This window comes from Nannospalax galili, unplaced genomic scaffold (assembly GCF_000622305.1).
Source record: "Nannospalax galili isolate Female #2095 unplaced genomic scaffold, S.galili_v1.0 scaffold241, whole genome shotgun sequence".
In the NCBI taxonomy this organism is placed as follows: domain Eukaryota; kingdom Metazoa; phylum Chordata; class Mammalia; order Rodentia; family Spalacidae; genus Nannospalax; species Nannospalax galili.
The window spans coordinates 3,169,839-3,191,577 of record NW_008345602.1 but is presented as its reverse complement, the minus strand read 5'-3'; the positions used below and the strand labels follow the sequence as shown (position 1 = coordinate 3,191,577).

General features: G+C 43.2%; 1 protein-coding gene across 4 annotated transcripts in view; it reads left to right on the top strand.

The window, feature by feature from the left end:
• Smarca2 (SWI/SNF related, matrix associated, actin dependent regulator of chromatin, subfamily a, member 2) overlaps window positions 1-21,739 on the top strand; it is a 184,032-nt gene that overhangs the window by 159,339 nt on the left and 2,954 nt on the right. For 3 of the 4 annotated variants that reach the window (XM_029567640.1, XM_008841691.3, XM_008841692.2), the window contains 4 exons: window positions 14,824-14,929; window positions 15,382-15,483; window positions 18,187-18,319; window positions 21,532-21,674. In XM_029567640.1, the coding sequence (XP_029423500.1) occupies window positions 14,824-14,929; window positions 15,382-15,483; window positions 18,187-18,319; window positions 21,532-21,674 (484 nt within the window). Of the gene's footprint in view, window positions 1-4,559; window positions 4,614-14,823; window positions 14,930-15,381; window positions 15,484-18,186; window positions 18,320-21,531; window positions 21,675-21,739 lie in introns of all 4 variants that reach the window. The other variant, XM_029567641.1, reaches the window with a different exon arrangement.

Sequence of the window (21,739 nt, the reverse complement as noted above, 5' to 3'; positions counted from 1 at the left end):
ACCCCCCCCCCCCCCCCCAAAAAAAGCCATTGATTTTTGTGTGACTCAGAAATGGATTACTGTCAAATAGTACAGGTCTGCCAGTACTGGTTCCTATCACATTATTTCTCCCTAGCAAAAACTTTATCTCAGGTAGTACTGGAAGGCTTTGTTTTGACTTAGTGCATATGCTTTGTCTTCTGTTTATTTAGAAGGCTTTTTAATAGCCATCTCATTTCCTGTAGTACTTAACCTAGGACACTATTTCTTTGGAAAGGGATTCATTCCAATTTGTACCTGTACCTTTTGAAATTGCCCCCGGGATGCCATGGAAAAGATGGTGGGATTTAGTGGAACTGTTCCAAGTCCCTAGACACAGCCTCTAGTTAGCAGAGACAAAGATTCCTAGAGACATCCTTAAAGTGAGAAGATCTGGACTTCGGCTCTGCCTGGTCTGATTTCCTGTAACTCAGACATGTCACCTGCACCACCTCTGACAAAGTCCTCCAGACTGCAGATGGGCACTCCAGTATCATCATACTGATTCAAGAGAAAGTTCACGACATTGTAGGATGGCCGTAGACACAATAACTATTCCCTGGGCTAAAATCTCACCCTCTGATTTTTAGCTATTTGTTCTACAAACAGCTTCAGAGAATGAGTCCAGTCTGAGTTCAAGAAATGTCTTTTTAAAATAGTTATGAACAGGCATAGCTAGCCCAGGACCACATTCTTTAGGTAGGGATACACACCCAGCCTTTCTTCTCCTTTCTTCTATCTCTGAGTGACACTTAGACCTTGGACCTTGGAACCATCCTACTCTTTGACTATCCCATTTGTACCTGGAGCTCCAAAAGAACTCTGGTGGCATTGTGGGGGGAGGGGGGTCCCAGTTTGTTCTGAATACCAACAGTCTGTGAACATGACTTGGGAGCCTCTACTTTTCTGAGCATTCTTGACAGAGAGCTAACTGATATTGGAAATGCGACATTCTCCATGCACATCTTTTCTCAAGAACAGCTAAGTTTAGCCTCCAGCTAAGTAAACATTCCTTTTTCCAGCCATTATCTACTGGCTTCATCCTTGTCCCTGTAAAGTTCCATCTTACTGCTTTTGCTCTCATCATTTCTGCTTACTGATTTCTTATCCCTAAAAGAATTGTTTACTTGTCTCCCTAAGGTTTTGGAAGCCTAATATTTAATATAAGCCATTTCTGAGAACCCTGAAAGGACTAAGGACAGGGCTCTGTGACATGGCCCTGGACATCAGTGCAGGTCGGCATGAATATATTAACCAGTAATCCCTGAAGTTGTTAAGTGTCATTGAACTCATATCACCAAACTGTCATGTCACCTACATTTATCCATCCTTTTCAAAGTTATCAAGAAAGTCTAAAACCAAAATACACCATGTCAATAACCTCTCCCATCCACCAACCTAGAAACCCTGCCTTAAAAAGTGAAATGAGGTTAGCCTGCCAAGACTCTTTGAAGTCACCTCCTTCTAGTATTTAATGATGTTATTTATCTTTGCTAAGTAGCCCCCAGGCCTCTGAGTAATTTCTTCTAAGTTTTCAACAAGGGTCAGCGTCAAGCCTAACAATCTCAGGTTTCATTTCTCATTTCAAAATGGGGACAGTTGCTTATCTCCAGTCTAACTTCGTATGCACTCTCTGTGATTTCCTGCACGTTGTTAGCAGAAGCAATCTATACTCTTTCAGGATGGTAATTAGTTTGCAACTGGTCACTTGAACTTGTTTGAAGTACCTTGATACGCTCTTTTTTCCCTTTTTTTTTCTTTTTTAAAATCAGCTCTCCTATCAGGAGCTTCTGCTCTGTTTTTACTATGCATTGCATTTCAAATCTAAGCCGTGTTCTCTTTCCTGAAGAATTTGGAAACAGTGCGGCATAGGTGGTATGCACACATGTTAAAAAACACCATGGCACTTGGGACAGAAGAATATTGAGTTTGAGGCTAGCCTTGGCAATATAATGAGACCTGGCCTCAGAAGCACAAACAAGAAAAGCCCAAGAGTCTAGAAACAGAATATGGGTTGAGCTTACCTTGCTTGCTCACTCTATAACTGTTTCAAAGATGTGTGATTTGGAGGCACATTCCTTGAAACCAGTGCTGTTGTCTACACAGGGTGTGGACCTTAGGTCCGGCTCTGAAGATGGAAGCCGTAAAGCAGGTGTGCACGGGAGAGAGGCAGAAGGTCCTTCCTGGTCAGTCTGATCAGTGGCTACGTGCTGGCACACAGTGTGGAGGACACAGCAGGAATGGCATCTCCTCCCTGGACATGTATTTTCCCCTTCTAATTTTAATAAGCCCTGGATGGTACCTTTATGAATTGGACAGACCTAGGCTTGTTCTGAGTTTAGCTCTTTTTGCATTGGGGAAATTGTTTGCTCATCCTGCAAATATTTGCTGTACATTTTTCACAGTTCCAACACTAGACTACTAAACCTGTCTGTAGGGTCCTATTCAGGGAGGACAGCACTCTGCTGCTGATACTCGAGGTCTGGGGCAGCTGCGGTCGTGAGAACCCTACTATACAGTTATCTAGTGTTTATGGTCTCCTTTGAGGAAAACAATTGTGTCATCAGAACGACATTTTTCTGAGAAAACACAACCAAAATTTCATTACTTTCTAGCATTTTTAAAGGATATGGTATGTTCTAAACCTAATCATGCTAATTGTCTTTATTTAATTCCTATAAACACTAAGAAGTAATTTGTAGCATCCCTTATTTCAAATAAGGCTCAGCCACTATTTTGGAAGATCCACATTTAATCTATCTATTTTTCTAAAGATCTGGGGTCTTATTAAAAAATGTTGCCTTTCAAGGTTTTCCCTCCCAAGAGCTCTACTTAAAATGTTCTGAGGTATTTCCTGGGTCCAGACCTTCCTGCTGATGATCTCTTAAGGCTTCTGTCCGATGGACTGCTCACCCCTGTGTGCTTACTATCTTTCAAGACAGATTATAATGATATACATTTATAAAACCCAATCCTTGTCATAATTTGGCATTCTTTGTGGTTTATACTTTTATTTTTTCTAAGACAACCAGATTCTTGACCTATATCAGAATCATTAGAAGCTGTTTTATTAGAATCCCCTTTGTTCAGAATCTGATGCCTCAATTAAATTGCAGCCTCTGTTGTCTTAGATCATAGAAACAGGCTGGTTTTTCTCTGAATTATTTATAGCATATTCTGTAAAATGCCCAGGATGATGTTTGTCCTGCCCAGGTCCTTCCTCCTCTGACACCATGTGTGCTGAGCTGACCTGGTCTGCTTTGGCTTCTGTACCCTCTTGATCAACAACCCCAATCTGAGGCTCCAAATTTAAAGTGGCACAAGTCTTTCCAGTCTGTGCCTCATTCCTAACACTCAGATACAAAGTCCCCTCCACACAGAAGGTTCTCCAAGGTATCCTGTATCCTTACACACTGTCTGCACAAGGCCCTGGAACCCCTGGCTTGGAGCGGCTGTTACTTGTCTGGGAGTCCCGCCTCTAGTCTGTTCCTGTCCTGCCTTCTTTTTGAGGTACATATTTGATCATGTCATCCTGTTGCTTAAGAACTTCCAGGCTTCCTGGCATAGGAAAAATTGGTTTTATATTCTGAACTTAACAACCTTCCCAGTTGCATTTTCCAGCGTGTCCCTCTCTGCTTTCCTTGGATTTCAGACATATAGCTAGCTACTTCTGTGTATTTGGAATAGCATATGCACTTTCATGCCTCCACTGCATGGTTTAGACTGATCCTTGTCTGATTGCCTCCCACCCTGGGCGAGCAGGCAGTGGCTCTGTAGAGGTCCAGGAGTAGGCCATCCAGGTTCACCACAGGAGACTGCTACTTGATGTAGAGTACAATCTGGATGGGATGGAGGGCTTCCCAGGTTATATCCAAACTGATGGCCCTTCCTCTGTCACCATACAAAGGGTTACCCATGTTGTCAGTCTTAGAAAACCTCACCTAAAGAAGTCTTCCTAGAGGCCTGTAGAAGGGCCAAGACCTCAGGTTATGGCTCAAGTTCATTTGGACTTGAAGAGTACACATTCAGTGACCTGTTGAAAAGCAAGATATCGGGGAAGGAGAGCTTAGATGGTGTCAGAAACCAAACTGGCTGCTGTGTTCATATGCTGGCCGCCGTGGCAAAGCCACCTTGTTTAGTTCATGGTCAGCAGCTGTCTGAGGTAAGTATTATCCCCATTGTTCAAAGGAGGGGCCAGACCCTTGCTGACACTTCCTTCCTACACTCTTCACATGGCTCCCCATTCTCCACTGCTTCTGCAACTGTGGATGGGATTAGATGTAGAGAGAAGTGGACCAGGAGAGCAGGGAAAAAGCAGGAAAGGTCCGGAGATGTTAGGACGTCCTTCCCCCACACCCATTTGAGAGCAGTATGTATCTTTGCAGAATGAAGTTCCAAACACCCTGTGTGAACTTCTCAACAAGACTGACTCTTGGAGAGTAAAATTAATTCCTCCAGGTCACCCAGCCTGGGAGGAAGGAGCCGGGCTGGGAGGAGGACCCAGGTCTTCTGACACTAGTATTCTTTCTACTCTACCACAGGTGTAACGTGGAGAAGGTGCCCAGTAATTCTCAGTTGGAAATAGAAGGAAACAGGTCAGGATCTGTCTTGCATTCCCATGTCTCTAAATACAGGTATCCTTCGACATACAAAGCAAGCCGATGTGTAGAATGGCCTTTGGAAACAAATTTATTTGTACCTCCATCACCTCTACTTCAGATGGGGGTGCAGGTACCCATATTCTTAAACACCTTCCATGCTTTTGAGGTTGTTCTGTGTGCTAATCTGGAAGCATCCACCTGTACATGCATGTCTTACGAAGGTGGCAGAAGCGAGTGTGGAAGCCTGCCCAGACTACAGCACCTCACAGTGGGGGTCTCTGCCTCCTCTGCTCCCTTCCAATCCAGCTCCTGATATGCATCCTCTGGGCCTCTTAACTCTGTGCTATCCTGATGTTGAAGCTTGACACCAAGCACTGGAGGAGACCTGATCTGTTCAACCTGAAGCTGTGTGCATGTTCACGTTGCTCTGCATCCTGGAATTGATCACAGTTGGAGAGGGCAAGTGCTGTGTGCATTTGCTCCTTTGTGTGATGAGCTGGGTTTCAGGGTGTGACCTTTGAGCCTCCCATCATGGAGGGTCCCAGACTTCCTCAGCCAGTCTGTGTAACCTTCAGGTACAGCTGGGAGGAAAGCAGGAGTGCTCTGAAAATTGGATGGTGTTGGTTGATGGGGAATGGAGAGAGATGATGCAGAGGTTAGGAGTTGACCTTAGAGTCAGATGGTGCCAGTGGATGGAAGATGGATGGATATGATGTGAGGGTTAGAAGTTATTGATACATTGACTATAACATTTTCCTCCTTTTCAATCAAACTGACTTTTTAGTATTATCAATACAGTGCTTTGCTTTCCATCTTCCAGTTTTGTCAACTGCTCCAGTAATGTCATCTCTACCATTTTCCCTCCAAATCAATGTAGAATCTAATCTATGGCCAGAAGGAAAAAGAACTGAGGTCATATCCTGTATTTAAGAATGAATACAGATCCCGATCTGTGACCTTTTTTATATAAAGCATTAAAACATGTCTATAGAGATGAAGCTGTTGGGCAAGATTATTGGCCCATGATACTTTTTATTGCCATTCACTAAACAATGATTAATCGTAGAAAGCACGCACACACAAACTGCAGTGCCTACTGAGAACCCTGATTGTACACTCTCTGCCATCATGAGAAAGAACTCCGCCTGTATTTGAAACAACACTTGACTTTGTAGGTTTGGGTAGTTTACATAATGAAGTGACTAGTGTGGATTCTGAAAGTAGGCCTGGTTGTCTGTGGCACAGTCCAGATCAGATGCCCATCCCTGTGAGCAGCCATGGGTTTGAGCTCCTTTTTCCTTTGCGCCTCTCCCTCTCTTCCATCAGAATGGTCATGTGACCATGAAACGTGGATTAATGACTTTAAAGGCTATTGCAAGCCCCTGATGTCATGCCTGAGCTTTCTGAGGGTGGATGATATAAACATATGCAGTTAAGACCCAGATAAATCCAGCTTCACTAAACAGGCATTTAAACTGTCACACCCAGAGGCTTGTATCTGCTTCTTGGGGCTCTTTGGAACCCTTGTCACTCTTTATTGTCTCACATGCTTCTTTTCCTGTAAGCCTGAGCTCACAGTGTCATGTTCAGAGGTTGTATTCTTATGAGTTAACCCTTCCAAGTTTCTCAAAAATCCTTTCTTCCTATTCAAAAGCACAGCATTTTCTGTGTCAGTCTCTGTGTAAGTATTGAAAATGGAAAGACACAGAAGTTAAAATAAATTGCCTTACAGTGCTGTAGGAAGGAGCTATATAAACAAATTGTGCAGCGGCCTGGGATAAGTAAGGGGTGGGGGTTGGGAAGAAGTTGGAAAGCTGCAGGTTGGTTTGTGGGTGGCATAGGGACTCTTCAAGTAGACTCTGATGAGGAGTTGGAGTGTACAAGGCAGAGGTGCTCAGTTGTGTGGGTATGGGCAGCTGTGGAAGTATGGGAAAGCAGGCTGCCTGTAAGAGACCCAGTGTCCCTGTATAACTAGGTTCCCAGGTACAAAGAAAGAGGGGGCAGCAGTGGGTTAGGGGAGAGAGCAGAGTCGGGAAGCCTTGAACTCCAAAGTGAAGAATTTGGGTGTGATCTTCAAGGACTGGAGTACCAAAGCCAGTCTCCATCCTTGTGGTGACTGAGGAGTCTTGTGTTGAGGCTGTAGAAGAGGTCACACCTGAGTTCTTGGCAAGAGGGTGCAGTGGTGCAGTGACCAGTATGTAGTGTCCATCATGGGTAATGGAACGAATGCTACCCACAGAGCCAAGACTGGCTGCACTGTGACAAAAGAAGAGCCACAAGGGGACTGTAGGCCACGGTCAGGTTTGTGTTGTGAACAGCACTCTAATTGCCTGCTATGAGCTGCAGAGTGAATGAGGCGCGGTTTATAGGGGTGTTGTTAGGTGAAAGAGGAGACATCATTCAAATAAGAAAGTGACAGCAGATAGGAAGATGGCAGATCACGCACTCAGAATGTCTGAGGAGCTTGGGGAGACTAGATTTGAAAGAGGATCCTCAGAGCTCTTGGCTCTGTTTCCTGAGTAGTGAGCAAAGGGCTGTGCCATTTACAGAAATGCAGGTAGAAGGAAAGTGGGCGTGCGTGGGCCCGCGTGTATTCACATTTCTGAATACATGTGTATGCAATGAGTTAGCTTTACATACTCCATGACAGAACACCTCAGTCCTCTCCATGACTATTAACAGCCCTTAACGCTATGATTATGTCATTAGTATTGACTGCCCTTTCAGGGCCAGCCAACAAAGTCTTTTAGACAAACTGTATTTTAAGCATCCTTGACATCAGGCTTTCTTGCTTTCTTGCTTGCTTTTCTCTCTCTCTCTCTCTCTCTCTCTCTCTCTCTCTCTCCCTCTCTCTCCCCCTCCCTTCTTTCTTTCTCTCTCTTTTTTTGGTTTATTTGAGACAGGGTCTCCCTGTAGCCCCAGCTGGCCTGGAGCTCACTATGTAGACTAGGCTGGCCTCCAACTCACAGAAATCTGCCTGTCTCTGCCTCCTGAGTGCTGGGACTGAAGGCGTGTGCCACCACGCCCGGTGCATTCTTTAATGTTTTTAACTGGGGGAGAGGACACTGCTACAGTGGCTCTCATGCTGGAACAACTTTGCATTTAGTAGCTTTAATCAGATTCCAGAAAAGTTGCTGCGAAATAACACTTGAACAAAATTCAAGTTCTGGGACTCAGGCAGTTCCTTGTTTAGATCCTCTGGACCCCATATAGGGCTGCCAGCTTGTTTTATGGACTAGCAGGTGACAGGTCATAGCTCATGCTTTGTCTGAGAGAAAGTCTCCTAGAGTAGGGCTTCCAACACTAGTCTAGCTCCCATGGCGATACCCAGTCCAGCCTGAGAATCTGGGAGACCTTGCTGTGAAGTAAACTGTCTAATGTTCCTTAACCCTGTTTCCCAAATTCATTGTCCAGTGAACCCCCAAATAAACTGCTATGCTATGGAGAACACTTTGGGAAATGCTGAGTTTGGCCTCTGATACAGCATTTAGTTCAGGGAGAATCTGCACAGGCAAATGTGGGTTCCAGTGCTTTATTTTTCTCTCATTACAAATACTGATGATGTGTTTACTGGAGCAGACTGTTGTGACTCCTGGTGACTTGGTGCTTATTTGTGGTACTCATCCAATTATATCCACATACAGAAGGTGAGTGGGCCACAAATACACTTAGTCCTTCTGCTTCTGAGACATTGAAGGCCTCCCCTAGCTTCCAGTATTACCTTGGCCCCTCAGCCCTTCTATTGATGATTCTGCCTGGCAGGCTCCAGGCCAACACCCACATGAATAACCCCTTAGGGAGAGGAGGCAACACCTACTGGAGATAGCAGAGTGGATCATCTTATAGGGAAGATACAGTGGTTTTCAGAACAATTCCTAAAACATTTTGATCAAAAGTATATTGATATTAAAGGTAGTAGGTATTATATATATTATATATATACATATATATATGTATGTTTATCAAAATATAATGATAATTGTTCATGGGAAGAATCTGTCTTGCTCCATTGCAGGAAAGAGCACTCAGCAGCCTGTTACGACCCACCATTGAACAAAGTAACTTTGGGATCTTAAACACAGGTGCAGAGACATTTGATTTTGTTTGCCACTAAAAGCTTTGTGCTTTTGAGTTTGGTCACTGTCAACTGAAAGCTTTGAAGCATGTTTACCATGCAGAAATAAAGAGACAGCATGGGATCAGAGGACAGAATCTTAGTCAGGGAGGGCCCATCCTCGTATTTTGAAAGGAAGGAATCTCTTAAGGGTCTCAGGTCTCTAGGAAGAGATGGTGAAAGGCTAGGGAGGTGGCAGGCTGGGGAGGTGGCAGGCTGGGGAGGTGGCAGGCTGGGGAACTGGCAGGCTGGGGAGGTGGCAGGCTGGGGAGGTGGCAGGCCATTTAGCTGTCACGCCTGGACAGAGAGAGGTGAGAATTCCATACCTTTCTTGCTACTGTGAAATATCAAGTGAGAACAAAGGGTAGGAAACTAGACAGCCTCTGTCAGTATTTCTAAAAGTCAAGTGATAGGTGGTAAATCTACTAAAAATGTGTCAAGATGCTTGTCAAGAAAATAAAAGAGCCAGGCATGGCCCATGCCTGCAATTCTAGTACTTGGGACGTTGACACTGGAGGATTGGGAATTTGAGTCCAGCCTGGGCTATATATAAAAACTAAATAGATGGAAAAAGAAAATACTTTGAATCATATGTCCTTTTGCAAGGGTCTCTGATAGTAGTAATTGCCATAGGAAAATTCTGAATAATTATCTAGAAACTGTGCAATAGATTGTTATGGTTTCATTACCTTAGATAAGATATTATATAATTATTTTGCTTATTTATTCATTTTGCTTTATTGGTTATACTTAAAAGTGCCAATTGTGAGGCATGCTGTTCAAATATGACATAAAAACTGGTCATGCGACACATGTCTTTTCTGTAGAGAAAATAAAATTTGATTTTTGACTTACAGCATGTTTTCAAGCAAGGTAACCTAATCAAAGCATTGAGACCCACTTTGTGGATAATCGAGTTTAGAGCTGCACTGGATTATAAATCTTTACATTGCAGAGTGCGTCACTACCATTGCACTTTTCCACAGCTCTGTTTCTTTTCTCTGCTTATTTAAAAACTTTGAAGTTGCCCCACATTTAGAAGTGTATAGCCTTTGGGTGTTTTTTTTTTTTTTTTAATGCCATAATAAGCATTTTTTTAAAAGCACACAGCTTTAGACGCCTTAACATTCCATCACTTGACTTTTCTGCAATGGTTAAACATCCTGACTATTTGAGTTAAACTATTTTAAATACTATGATGACCATCTTGACACATCATCATTTTTTTAACTTTTATTTTCTGTGCGCATGTGCATATGCATGCCATGGCACACAAGCACAAGTCAGAGAACCAACTTCTGAAAGTTGGTTCTTGCCTTCTACCATTGTGGGTTCCAGATACTGAATTCAGGTTGTCTGGTTTGGTGGGATGTGCCTTTACCTGCTAAGCCATCTTGCTGGCCCTTTGTTTGGGGGGCAGGGGGTACATCTTTCTATGCAGTTCAGCTCAGAGGAGATGAATAGTGAAACAGCACACATCAGAGTGCCACCATTTGTGCAACATGGGGTTGGGTATGGAGCCCCAGCTCTACATTGCTGCCATGGCAGCCTTGGCCTGTGTTTGCCCGAAGCAGCTTTGTGCTTCTTAAAAACCGAGGAACATGATACAGCTATCTATACTATGTATTGATGTTGAGGGCAGTTTTAACAGCGTGTCCATCCCACTACCAGAAACAAATCATGTCTCCATACTTATTCTGTGCCACCAGAGCCCAGAAGTCAGATCAGGTATCATTCGGTGCTTGGTGAGCGTGAAGCACAGATGAAGGATCCCTCACTAGTGACTGTGGCATGCTCGTAACACCTATTTCATACCTGGCTCATGTTTCTGGGGTTCTCAAGAAAACAAGTAGAACTGTGGTCCTGAGGAAATTTTTCAGATGCTTCCTACGAACCTGACCCTGGAAAAAGACTGGCATCATCTCACCTACTGCCCTACTGCTGTTCAGTGTTGACCAGTTTTCCAGGTTCTCTTCCCAAATTATTTCCTGTGCAGGATTCCTTTAGACTACAATCATTTTCCTATAACATCCTTCTAACCCCAAGTAGGTATTCTATATCATAACTTTGTTTGGCTTCAGTCACCATCTCTTTTTTAGAACTATGAATTTGAATTATTATCAACCAATCAACTTGGTCAGGTTAAAAAAACCCATGCAGGCTGGGGGTTTTCAGTCGATAGAGTACTTACCTCACATGCACTAATCCCTGGATTTGATTCCCCAGTACCACACATAAACAGGCACTCAGGAGGTAGAAAAAGGAAGGTGGGAAGTTCAGGGTCATCCTCAGCTACTTAGTGAACTGAGCCAGTTGGGCTACATGAGATTTCTTCTTAAGAAAAGAGGAGAAGGGAAGGGGAGAGGGAGTAGAAAATCCACACAACAGAAAAAAGGAAGTTCAGTCTCATCCACTATCAGGCTTCTTGCTTTGGATTTGAATCATGGAAGGACATAGCAGCCATTATAAAAGGAAGCTATTCCTTAGCAAGTTAGTCTTCAGCATACCTCCAACCTAAAATGTGATGAGGCGAAGTTGGTATTTATGCAAAGTACATGCTGTACACAGCCTCCATCTAGAATCAGTAGGGTAGATGAGAAAATATTTATTGCCTTGTCCATTGTAGAGGTAATGGGGGAAAATTGGTTTCTAGATGAAGCATAACAAATTAACTATCAGTGTGTGTGCATGTGAACCATGTATGCAGGGTTTGCAAGGCACCGTTTACAAGCAGAGCCTAGGGCTTCTCTGCTTCACACATGTGACATCCTGGCCATGTATGTCCCTGTGCCCATTCACCTTGGTAGACAGAAAAGTGACTTGCCACCTGCCTCTATAATCCCTGAGTCCATGGGCATCCTTTACACTTGTATTGTAGTTTCTTCTCTTCTCCAACCTGCTCTGTGTTTTTGCCAAGTCCTGTGTCTTGGTGTGAAACAGATCACTGCAAAATGGATGTGAAGGCTAGCTGTCTGTGGACTCAGGGGCGGGAGGGTAGGGGGTGTTATTGGTTGCTTTTGTCACAGGAAACAGTGCACCTCAGTAATTTATATTTAGGCCTGAAATTGTATGTATAAATAACATAATGGAAGATACTTAGGGTAGGATAAGCATTTCAACGGATTCACCTTCTCTAAACCACTGTACCATTAGTCCATTGACTCTACCAAACAAACAAACAAACAAACAAACACAAACACAAACAAACAAAATACCTTTGCTCACACTCAGCTCAAATTTGAGGAAGAAATCTCAGAATTCAAAGCTCCATCAAGCCACTTCACTTTTAAAAAAATTTGTTTAAACCTATAATGGGGTGGGGTGCTGTTGCAATCCCCCAGCAAGTGCCCCTGCCATCCTGTGCATTCTATAGGTTAGACAACAGTTCTGAATTCTGTAGGTCAGATGAGAGCTTCTGGTGCCCCAAGTTTTGGACTGCCCCTTCCTGAGCTACCTTTAGAGCCAGTGCCCAGGCAAGGATGGTGGGAGCATTTGACTATAGAAAGCATTTGATCCTGGGGGATGGAGAGAAAAACCAACATAGGTAGAATGATGAGGTACAGAAAGTGAAGTACAGATAATTTTAAGGAAACTTTCCTCCTTTGTTATGAAGAACAAGTCCTTGATAAAGAACCATCCAACCAGGATTAGTAAATCACCCCTGTAATCCCAGGGCTAGAGGCTAAGGCAGGAAGATTGACAAGAGTTTGAGACCAGCTTGGGCTCCAAGGTAGACCATATTTCACCACCTCCCACACCAAACAAAAGAAATGCTATGGAGACTAGAGTCTTGGGTTAGGTCATGAAAGGTTGCATGGGTCATACTTTTGGGGATGCTTAGAAGAGGAAGAGGCTGGTCTGCTGAGCTGAGGAGGTATCAGCAGAACAACTTGGGAGTTAGAACATGTCCTGGAGGGCTTGAGCAGTCAGATGTGTGGGAAATGGCAGCAACACGGAGGCTGGAGGGCAGGTTTCGTTGTGGTCGTCCTTAGTTTTTAGGGGGAAAAGAAAGCAGGAGTGCTCAGTTCAGCGAGGCTTTATTTTTGAAGCAAAATAAAGTGCATTTGTTTCTCGTTTTACAGTATCAACACCAAGCCTAAGAGCATTCAGCTCTTTTTATGAGCACAGGTGACTCAGGACTTGTCTATGTAGTGGATCTAGGACTTGTAGGCCTGAGAGAGAAGGCAAACCAATATCACCTTTGCCACTTTTCCCTTCTTGGAGTTCTAGTGCATTCTTGGGTCTGGTTCATGGTGCTTAATTCTTATGTCACCAGTAGCACAGGTGAAATCCAGAGTCTGTCCATCACAGCTGTACAAAGCAAAGATGTGCTTGTAATCTGTCAATAGAAAAATGACACCATCTGTTGGCAATGTAGAAAATGACACTGACAGTGTCACTGAAGGTCAGGTATTAAATCCACAATTATAGAAAGGTCTGGTGTGTGGATTGATGCCAGATAATAAGGAACATTCATTTTAAAGAAGATGCTCATAGAATTAGAATAATTAATGTCCATAACTTCCTCTTGTTACCTGTCATATGTTCTTTCTCATAGGTAAAATGTTTAAGTTTATAAATTTCAAAATGGTAGAAAAATGCACCAGTGGTTTTTGGCCCTATGTTAACGGTGATTGTAAATAAGAGCATGTGCCATGTAAATTAATTATGGAAGTACAAATGCATTGCAGCTTTTGAAGGGGTGGGAGCTGGGGTGGGTGTGAAGGCGATAGAACACCTTGGTTCTTGCCACAATAATTCAAGAGTCTAATTTCCTAGCATTCAGGAGTCTTAAACCTTCTGTGTTTGTCCCCAGTTTTAGTATTCATGAGGCCCATCTATGCATTAAGAATAAGACAAAACAATGACCCACTATAGCAGGAAAAACCAGCCCATCTTTTGACAGAGGATTTTCGGTTAATTTATGCAGGCCCCTTTGCACTTCAGCTTTTTCCCCACTGGTTGCTAGGCAACCACTTGAGTTACTGCGCATGCTTCTTTTATGATAACTGTCATTATGATTATTTTTTAATTATACAACTGGGACCGTGGATTAAAACAGCATATTGTCACTTGTGCCTTGCCACTGCCTCTCAGTGTTCCCCCACACTGGTGCAATCACCTTCCAAAATTTACATGCCAGGGTTTTATGATTATCTTTTGATGTCTCTGGCTTCACAAAGGAACTAGAGATGGCATCATAAAAAGAGACAGAATTTTTTTATATGAAAAATGACTATACCGTATATCACAAGCTGTTATTGATTCAGGAGGCCAAATCAGGTATTAGGATCTTGAACCTAAATTATACATCTTTGTTCTTTTAGCCATGCCTGCTTTCGGTACTTAGTGACGTGAAAGGCTTGTATTGCTTTGCAGCCTGTTCTTTAGAATTGCAAAATGCTAAACATTTCTATTAAACCTGCTTTTCAATAAACCCACCCTGAATTTGGGGGAGGGCGCAGCATGAACCCTAGAAATATTCAGTATGCACATTAGCCAAATGCATTTGTTCTTTTGGTCCAAATTGCTCCACAAACATGAGTGCACTTAAGTGGCGTGAAGGAGTTCCTCCGGCAAGTGATTGATAGAGGAATGAGGGGCTCATGGCGTGTACAGCACGGGAAAGGTGTAAGATGGAAAGGACGTCAGGAGTCACACAGGCTTTCCATTTGCATTGTTCTGTATATTTTAACATTATTTTGAGTTATCTTCTAAATATAAAGTGAATTTGAAGACAAAGGCGCATGGGAATCATGTCTGTGTGCTTTCTTTTAAGCAACTCTATTATTTAAAATGGGATTTGGGGCTGAATACGTTATTTTAAATATTTCTATCATGATGAAGAGAGATTTGCTCTGACAGGAATCCGCAGTGCACTTCCCACATTGTTTATGTGACAGAAATGGGACCCTCATATGAATGCTTTCATGTGATTTGAAGTTAGCACAAGGGGCGTCAGCCTCCAGTGCAGTTGTGGGCTTTTCCTCCATGTACAGAGCCCCATGGCTGTGTGTCTGGGACCTCCTTTGCTTTGTTGACATTCTCTGAATGTCTGCTTTGTTTCTGTTTGTTTCCCCCATCCTGCAGTTCAGGGCGACAGCTCAGTGAAGTCTTCATTCAGTTACCTTCCAGGAAAGAGTTACCAGAATACTATGAATTAATTAGGAAGCCAGTGGATTTCAAAAAGATAAAGGTAGACACTTTGTTCACTAACTTTATTCTTCAAGTAAATGAAGGAGATGCATGGATGCGCTGGAGTGATTTTAGGTGGGGCTGGGTAGTGGCCTCCTGTCTGACCACCAGTCTTATAGAAGGCTTGCCCCAGGAAAGGTGGGGATGTCATTGAACCTTCCTATGCATGTTACCTGATTGACAAAAGCTCAGATTATACATTGCATGTTGTTGAGAACCCTGCTCTCCCCTCCACTGCTGCTCACTTGCCATTCTGTGCACCTTCGTCCCCATTGTAAGAAGGAACACTGGTGGGAGGGTGGTCTTAGTCAGTGGCACCCCTGGGGTTGTGCAGCCTTACCCCCCTTGCCAATGCTGAATGCTGTGAAAATGAGGAAATCTAGGCTTTCTTAAACAAGTAATGGTGATTATATTTTCTACTACCTCTTTTATTTTGTCCAAAATTCCCATCAGGAGAGAATTCGTAACCATAAGTACCGGAGCCTGGGTGACCTGGAGAAAGATGTCATGCTTCTCTGTCACAATGCCCAGACCTTCAACTTGGAGGGATCCCAGGTATGTGTCAAGTTGTCTGAGAAGGGTCTAGCCTTAAACATGCCTAGGTTCTCTTAAGCTAAGTGAAGCATTTCATTTTTATGTTTTCAATCATTATTTCCACCCTGACAGAAGGAAAATGAAAACTGAAAGCCCGTATTCTCTGTCTGTGTGTGTCCCTGGCAGGTTCTGCTCATACTGCTTGAGGCTTGCCTTCCCATTAGAAGAGGAATTCAGATAAGTCATTGAAAGTAATGCTGAAAGGCTGGGTGCTATTTTTGCTTTGAAAGAGATTTGAAATACATTTAAAAAAAATTTTTGATTTATTTTTATTTTATGTTCTACGAGTGTTATGCCTATATGTATGTAAGTGCGCTGGTATCCTGCAGGAGAGTGTATCAGAGCCCCTGGAACTGAAGTTACGAACAGCTGTTAGCCACCATGTGGGTGCTGAGATTCGAACCTAGGTCTTTTGCACAATCAGCCAGTGCTCTTAACTGCCGAACCATCGCTCCAGTCCAAAATTTGATGATAGTTCATTTTCCTGAGTATAAACTCACATCAGGAGTTCAGAGTACTACCATTTAAAACAAAACAGAAGGTGGAAAAGTATCTAATTGTTTTTCAAAATCTTTCATTTATCAGCCCCTTTCCAATTCTCTGTCCTCTTCTTCATAGTGAGAAAGTCTGTGTAAGTAACAGTGAGTCTGTTAACATGAGGAAGAAGATGATTCCGCTTTAGTTACAGCTCAGTTATGTTCACTTTCTCTAGAAACCCCTCTCCACCCCCCAATCTGTCTTTCTGGCCTCATAAGCCAATATCCAGGTAATGGAGAAAGAGCAAGTCGGGTCAAGTGATGCAGATACACTGTGCGTCCCCTTTCTGTGTTTTGAGAGAGTAGCATGTTGCCTGTCAGAGTCCAGTCCCACAGCCAGGAACTGACAGTGCTGCTGCCATGCATCTCTTCAGTCATAACCTCCAGCCTATCTCCTATCACTCCTTTCTCACCCCTTATGGGATCTTTCTTACCCTGAAGATCTGTCACCCTCAGGTCTCTGGCAGATTTTGTCCCAGTGGTCCCATCCCACCGTGTCTCACTCCATCCTTCCTTTTCCTCTTGTCCTCTATGCTCCCCCTACGTTGCACTGCCACTTTCTTGAATGTGTGGGCCGTTTTTATAGTACAAAGAATTCATTCGTGGAGCACAGAAGCCATTCTTTTTCCTTTACAAATTGTTTTGGAATTGTGATAAAATGATAACATAGACTTTATCATCTTAACCATTTTTAAGGGTACAGTTCTCAGAAGTGTTGACATTGTTTCTGTGCTTGTTGAACGTGTCTCTAGGACATTTTCATCTCACAGAACTGAGATGCAGCCATCTTGCCTGTAGCCATTCTCCTCTCCCTTCCCCCAGTTCCTGATAACCACCCTTCTATGTTCTGCGTCTGTGAGTCTAACTACTTTACACACCTCACATGAGTGGAACCATCCAGTGTCTGCCTTTTGGTGTCTGGCTTCTTAGGATTCTTTTGTGTTGTACCAGGTGCAGGAGCTCCTTCCTTGTAAAGGCTGAGTAATGCTCACGCCATACGCTATGTTTTGTTTAGTCATTCATCTGTCTACAGATCTTTGGGTTTTTTTCTAGCTCTTGCCTGTGGTGAATCTTAGGAACACGGGTGTTCAAATATTTCCTCTGGATTCTACTTCTAATGATTTTGAATACATACCCAGTTGTGGGATTTCTGGATCATATAGTAGTTATATTTTCATTTTTTGAGGGAAAGGACTGTTTCTGGACCTCATATTTCCATCTGTGCTGCCTAGGGCTGTGTTCAGGTAGGTACACAAGCTGGAAATAAAGTGTTGATTAGATGAATATTGACTGTGCTGCATGCAGCTCAGCAACAAGGAGAGGGTTTTAAAGGTTTCTCTGTAATTGTATCGCCACAATATTTATAGAACAATTTAAATGAGTGTGGTTTTTTTTTTTTTTATAAAAAAAATATTGTTTGGGGGCTAGAGAGATAGGGCTCAGCAGTTAAGGGCACTGGCTGCTCTTCCGGAGGATCCAGGTTCAATTCCCAGCACCCACATGGCAGCTAACATCTGTCCATAACTCCAGTTCCAGGGGATCCGATGGCCTGTTCTGACTTCCACAGGCATTGCACGACACGGGTGCACTTATATGCATGCAGGCAAAACACTCATACACATGAAATAAAAATAATAGTTTTTGTTGTCAAAAATGTGACTATCTTATTCACCTGTCTCCCCCCAAGCACATGCTTTTAACATGAATTCAATTCACATAGGCATTAGTGACGGGCTTGGGACATGGATCAGTGTTTGTACTTGCCACAGTATAAGGACCAGAGTTCAGATCCCTAGAACCCAGTGCTGGGAGGTGTAGCAGCCTCCTTGTAATTCTGGCATGTATTAGGTAGAGACAGGGAATCCTAGAGCAAGCTGACTGGCCAGACTAGCTGTATCAATGAACTCTGGATTTAATTGAGAGACCCTGCCTTGGTGAATAAAGTAGAGAATAATTGAGGGAGCATTCTGACATCATTTGGGGGCCTCCACACATGAAATGCACATGAAAACAAAAACGCTAGTATAAAAATAAAGCTGGGGTCTTTGTATAAGGAGTAACACAATGCAAATATGAATCTGGGGGCCTCTGGTTACAGTGTTTAACAGATGCTGCCTTGACCACTTAGATCTATGAAGACTCCATTGTCCTACAGTCAGTGTTTAAGAGTGCTCGGCAGAAAATCGCCAAAGAAGAAGAGAGTGAGGATGAAAGCAATGAAGAGGAGGAGGAAGAAGATGAAGAGGAGTCAGAGTCAGAGGGTAAGCCCAGGCATCTGGTCCTGCACTTCCGCATGGCCCTCGCCACCTACAGGAGCTTTTCCAGGAATTCCTGAAGGCTGTATACTTAACCTGCTCATTCCCAGCTTCCTCCGCTATTAAAGTTGAGCTTACCAAGTATTAGGATTGACCAGTGCTCACTGGAAACATTCTACCCATGCTGCCTTTGGATGTTGGAACAACACTGGTGTGAACACCACCTTGTGCACTCCTTAGCATATTTGTCTGACATCTACAAGGCTTGAAGGAAGTAGACTATTAGGCTCCATCCCACTGTTTCTCAATCAGTAGCCTGCAGTGGGGCCCAAGCACTTATTTCTAATGAGTTCCCATAGGATCCTGATGGGCCCAGGCCACACTTGGACAGTCAGCCATTGCTTTTGAAAATAATGTCACACTAAGCTTACTACACCCATGATTATGGCCTTCAGTATAGATAATGCTTTTAAATATGTTATATGTCCAGGTGTGGTGGCACACGCCTTTAGTCCCAGCACTTGGGAGGCAGAGGCAGGTGGATCTCTGTGAGTTCCAGGCCAGCCTGGTCTACATAGTGAGTTCCAGGCCAGCTGGGGCTAAATAATTCCTGTTTAGCACAAGGTGACTTGGAAAGTTTTAAAAATTTTGTAATCCCGTTATCTATAGTACAGTACTTTAAGAAGTGGCTTCTAGTTTTTTTACATGTTATTTTGTAGCATAATTTTCTGACTCTGAGATAGATTATATACTGTTAAAACATTCATGAATATATCTTGATTTTACTGATTAACTTGAAATTGTTTTTTTTTCCATTTTAAATAATGCTATCTGAAACATTCTCATCCATAAATCCTTGAAAACAGTTTTAAAATACCTGCTCCATGCATATTGTCACCCAGAGTTGCATTTGTGTCCTCACCAGCCTTGTGCCTGAGTCCCTTTCTCCACAGCCTTATTCTGTCTTTCGTCTGTTTTCCATTTAACATTTCTCAATCTCATATGCTTTTTCACTAGTTCTAATATGCCACCATTTTATGAACAAGTCTGCATAGTTTGTCTTAGCTATTTATTTTATCATTTTAGAGCCAGGGTTCTTTTTCGGAGAGAGGGTTTCATGTCATATATCCCAGGCTGGCCTTGAATTGACCATGTAGCTGAGGATAACTTTGAACATAATTGGCTTGCACCAGCACACCCAGTTTATACAGTGCTGGGATCAAACTCAGGGTGTCACGCATGCTAGGCAAGCACTCCATCAGTGGAGCTGCATCCCCAGCCCCACATGATGCGCTGGAGGAATGCTCCCTAACCTGTACTGCGCTCTTCAATCCTTGCAAACTTTGCCCTTTCAGAAGAGATTCTTCTTTTGTTTATTTCCAAATTGAGAAATACCCAGTATGGCTAGCTGATAGCATTAATTTTTAGCCCACCTCCCATCTTTATACTTTTTCATTAATAGGTAGGCTTTTTGTCTCCAGGCTTACCTTCCTATCCTAAGATACTCCACCTAAGGCTTGTCATCATATAGCACATTAAGCAACAGACATCTGGGTAGAATGGCTATAAACCTTGACTAGGAATTCTGCTTTGTGCACTGGGATTGGCCAGCCATTTGCTCTATTTGAGATGAGGGAAGGGCACATGCACTACCAGAGTTGAAAACAGCCTGGCTCTCATCTCTGCTGTTACCCTACAGTCCCCTAGGAGACAGCATTTTTGTCAATGTCTGGTTACCGTCAAGAAGTCTGAAAAATGTCATCTTGGATTTTTTGTGCACTGATCACTCCTTCACTGTAATACCTACAGCCAACTTGAGATCCACCAAATATGATACTCTAGGGAACTTGGCTTGAGTGAGAGGCCCACGTTCGCCTGACCTTACCCTCAGATACTAAGAGTGGTGTCTGTGGGCTTCCTGTTTTAGAATGTGCCTGCAGAGGTGTCCTTGGTTCTTGCTGTCCTAGGTTCCTTTCTGTTGCTGGGATAAAGCACCTATCAAAACCAACTTGGGGAGGAAAGGGTTTATTTCATCTTAAAACTCCCAGGCCATAATCCATCACTGAAGGAGGTAAGGGCAGAAACTCAAGGCAAGAACTGAAACAGAAACCGTGGAGGAATGCTGCTTACTGGCTTGCTCGCCTACCTTTCTTATACAACCCAGGCCTAGGGATGGCACCACCCACAGTGGGTTGCACCCTCTTACATCAGCCAGGCATCAAGAGAATACTCCACAGACAGGCCCACAGGCCATTCTGATGGAAGAAGTTCCTTAATTGAGGTTCTCTCTTCCCAGGTGTGTTAAGTTCACAAGGAAGATTAGCTATCACAATTGGGGTGCACACCTGTTTCTGTGCTGTAGCACTTTGAACTCTTGAGAGCAGAAATGAGTGCTGTCTTCCTGAAGATGGAATTTGACAGCTGTTAGAATTCTACCACGTGGCTACTTCATTGTGTCCCCCAAGTCTGTCAGTGTGGGTTGACAGTAGCTTTAACTGGGGAGCTGGTTAAATATGTTATGGACTAAATTGTATTTACTTTGCAAATGTTAAAAAGAATTAAAGTAGCAGGTGTGAGCTGATACCTAAGAATCTCATCCCTACGTAAGTAAAAAACAAGATGTGGAATATGGGTCTGCATGAAGATCCCATGTAATGATTCAGATATTTGTATATGCATATGTATTTCTGTTTGAATTATTTTATGATAGACCTTAGAATTATATATACATAGAGAGAGATGTATTAACAAGTATAAACTATCCTTTTTTTTTTTTCTGGAAATAATCACCAGAAAGAAACAGTAGGAAGAGAGACGTGAGAATTGATAAAGGAAATGTGTGGTCAATTTTACGTTCCATTTCCTCTCTATGTTAAAAATATTACTCAGCTACTTGACTTTTTAAGTCAGCTAGAGTGATCTATATAGTACGGTTGTTGGCCTCTTGAGTTTAGCCATCAGGTGGCAGGAAGAGGACCCAGTCCCCGGCTCTGAGGTCTCCATCCTTCCTGCCCTCCATCTTGTTTTCTGTTTCTTGTGACCATGTCACTTACCTGATGTACCTTCCAGATAGAGACAGTGGGGTAAACAGGCTGCCTTTGGGATACTCAAGGCACTTGGAGAGGTTGGGTTTGTTACCTACTGGTGGGACAATTTTACTATCCTTGAAAACACTTTATTGTGAATCCTCAGTGGAGTCTGTCTTGTTTCTCTCATAGCAAAATCTGTTAAGGTGAAAATCAAGCTCAATAAAAAAGACGAGAAAGGCCGGGACAAAGGAAAAGGCAAAAAAAGGCCAAATCGAGGCAAAGCCAAACCCGTTGTGAGTGATTTTGACAGCGACGAGGAGCAGGATGAGAACGTGAGTGTGCAGGCCTAGGCGGAGGCAGAGGCATCTCGATCCTACCTGGACTGCGGGGGCAGGGG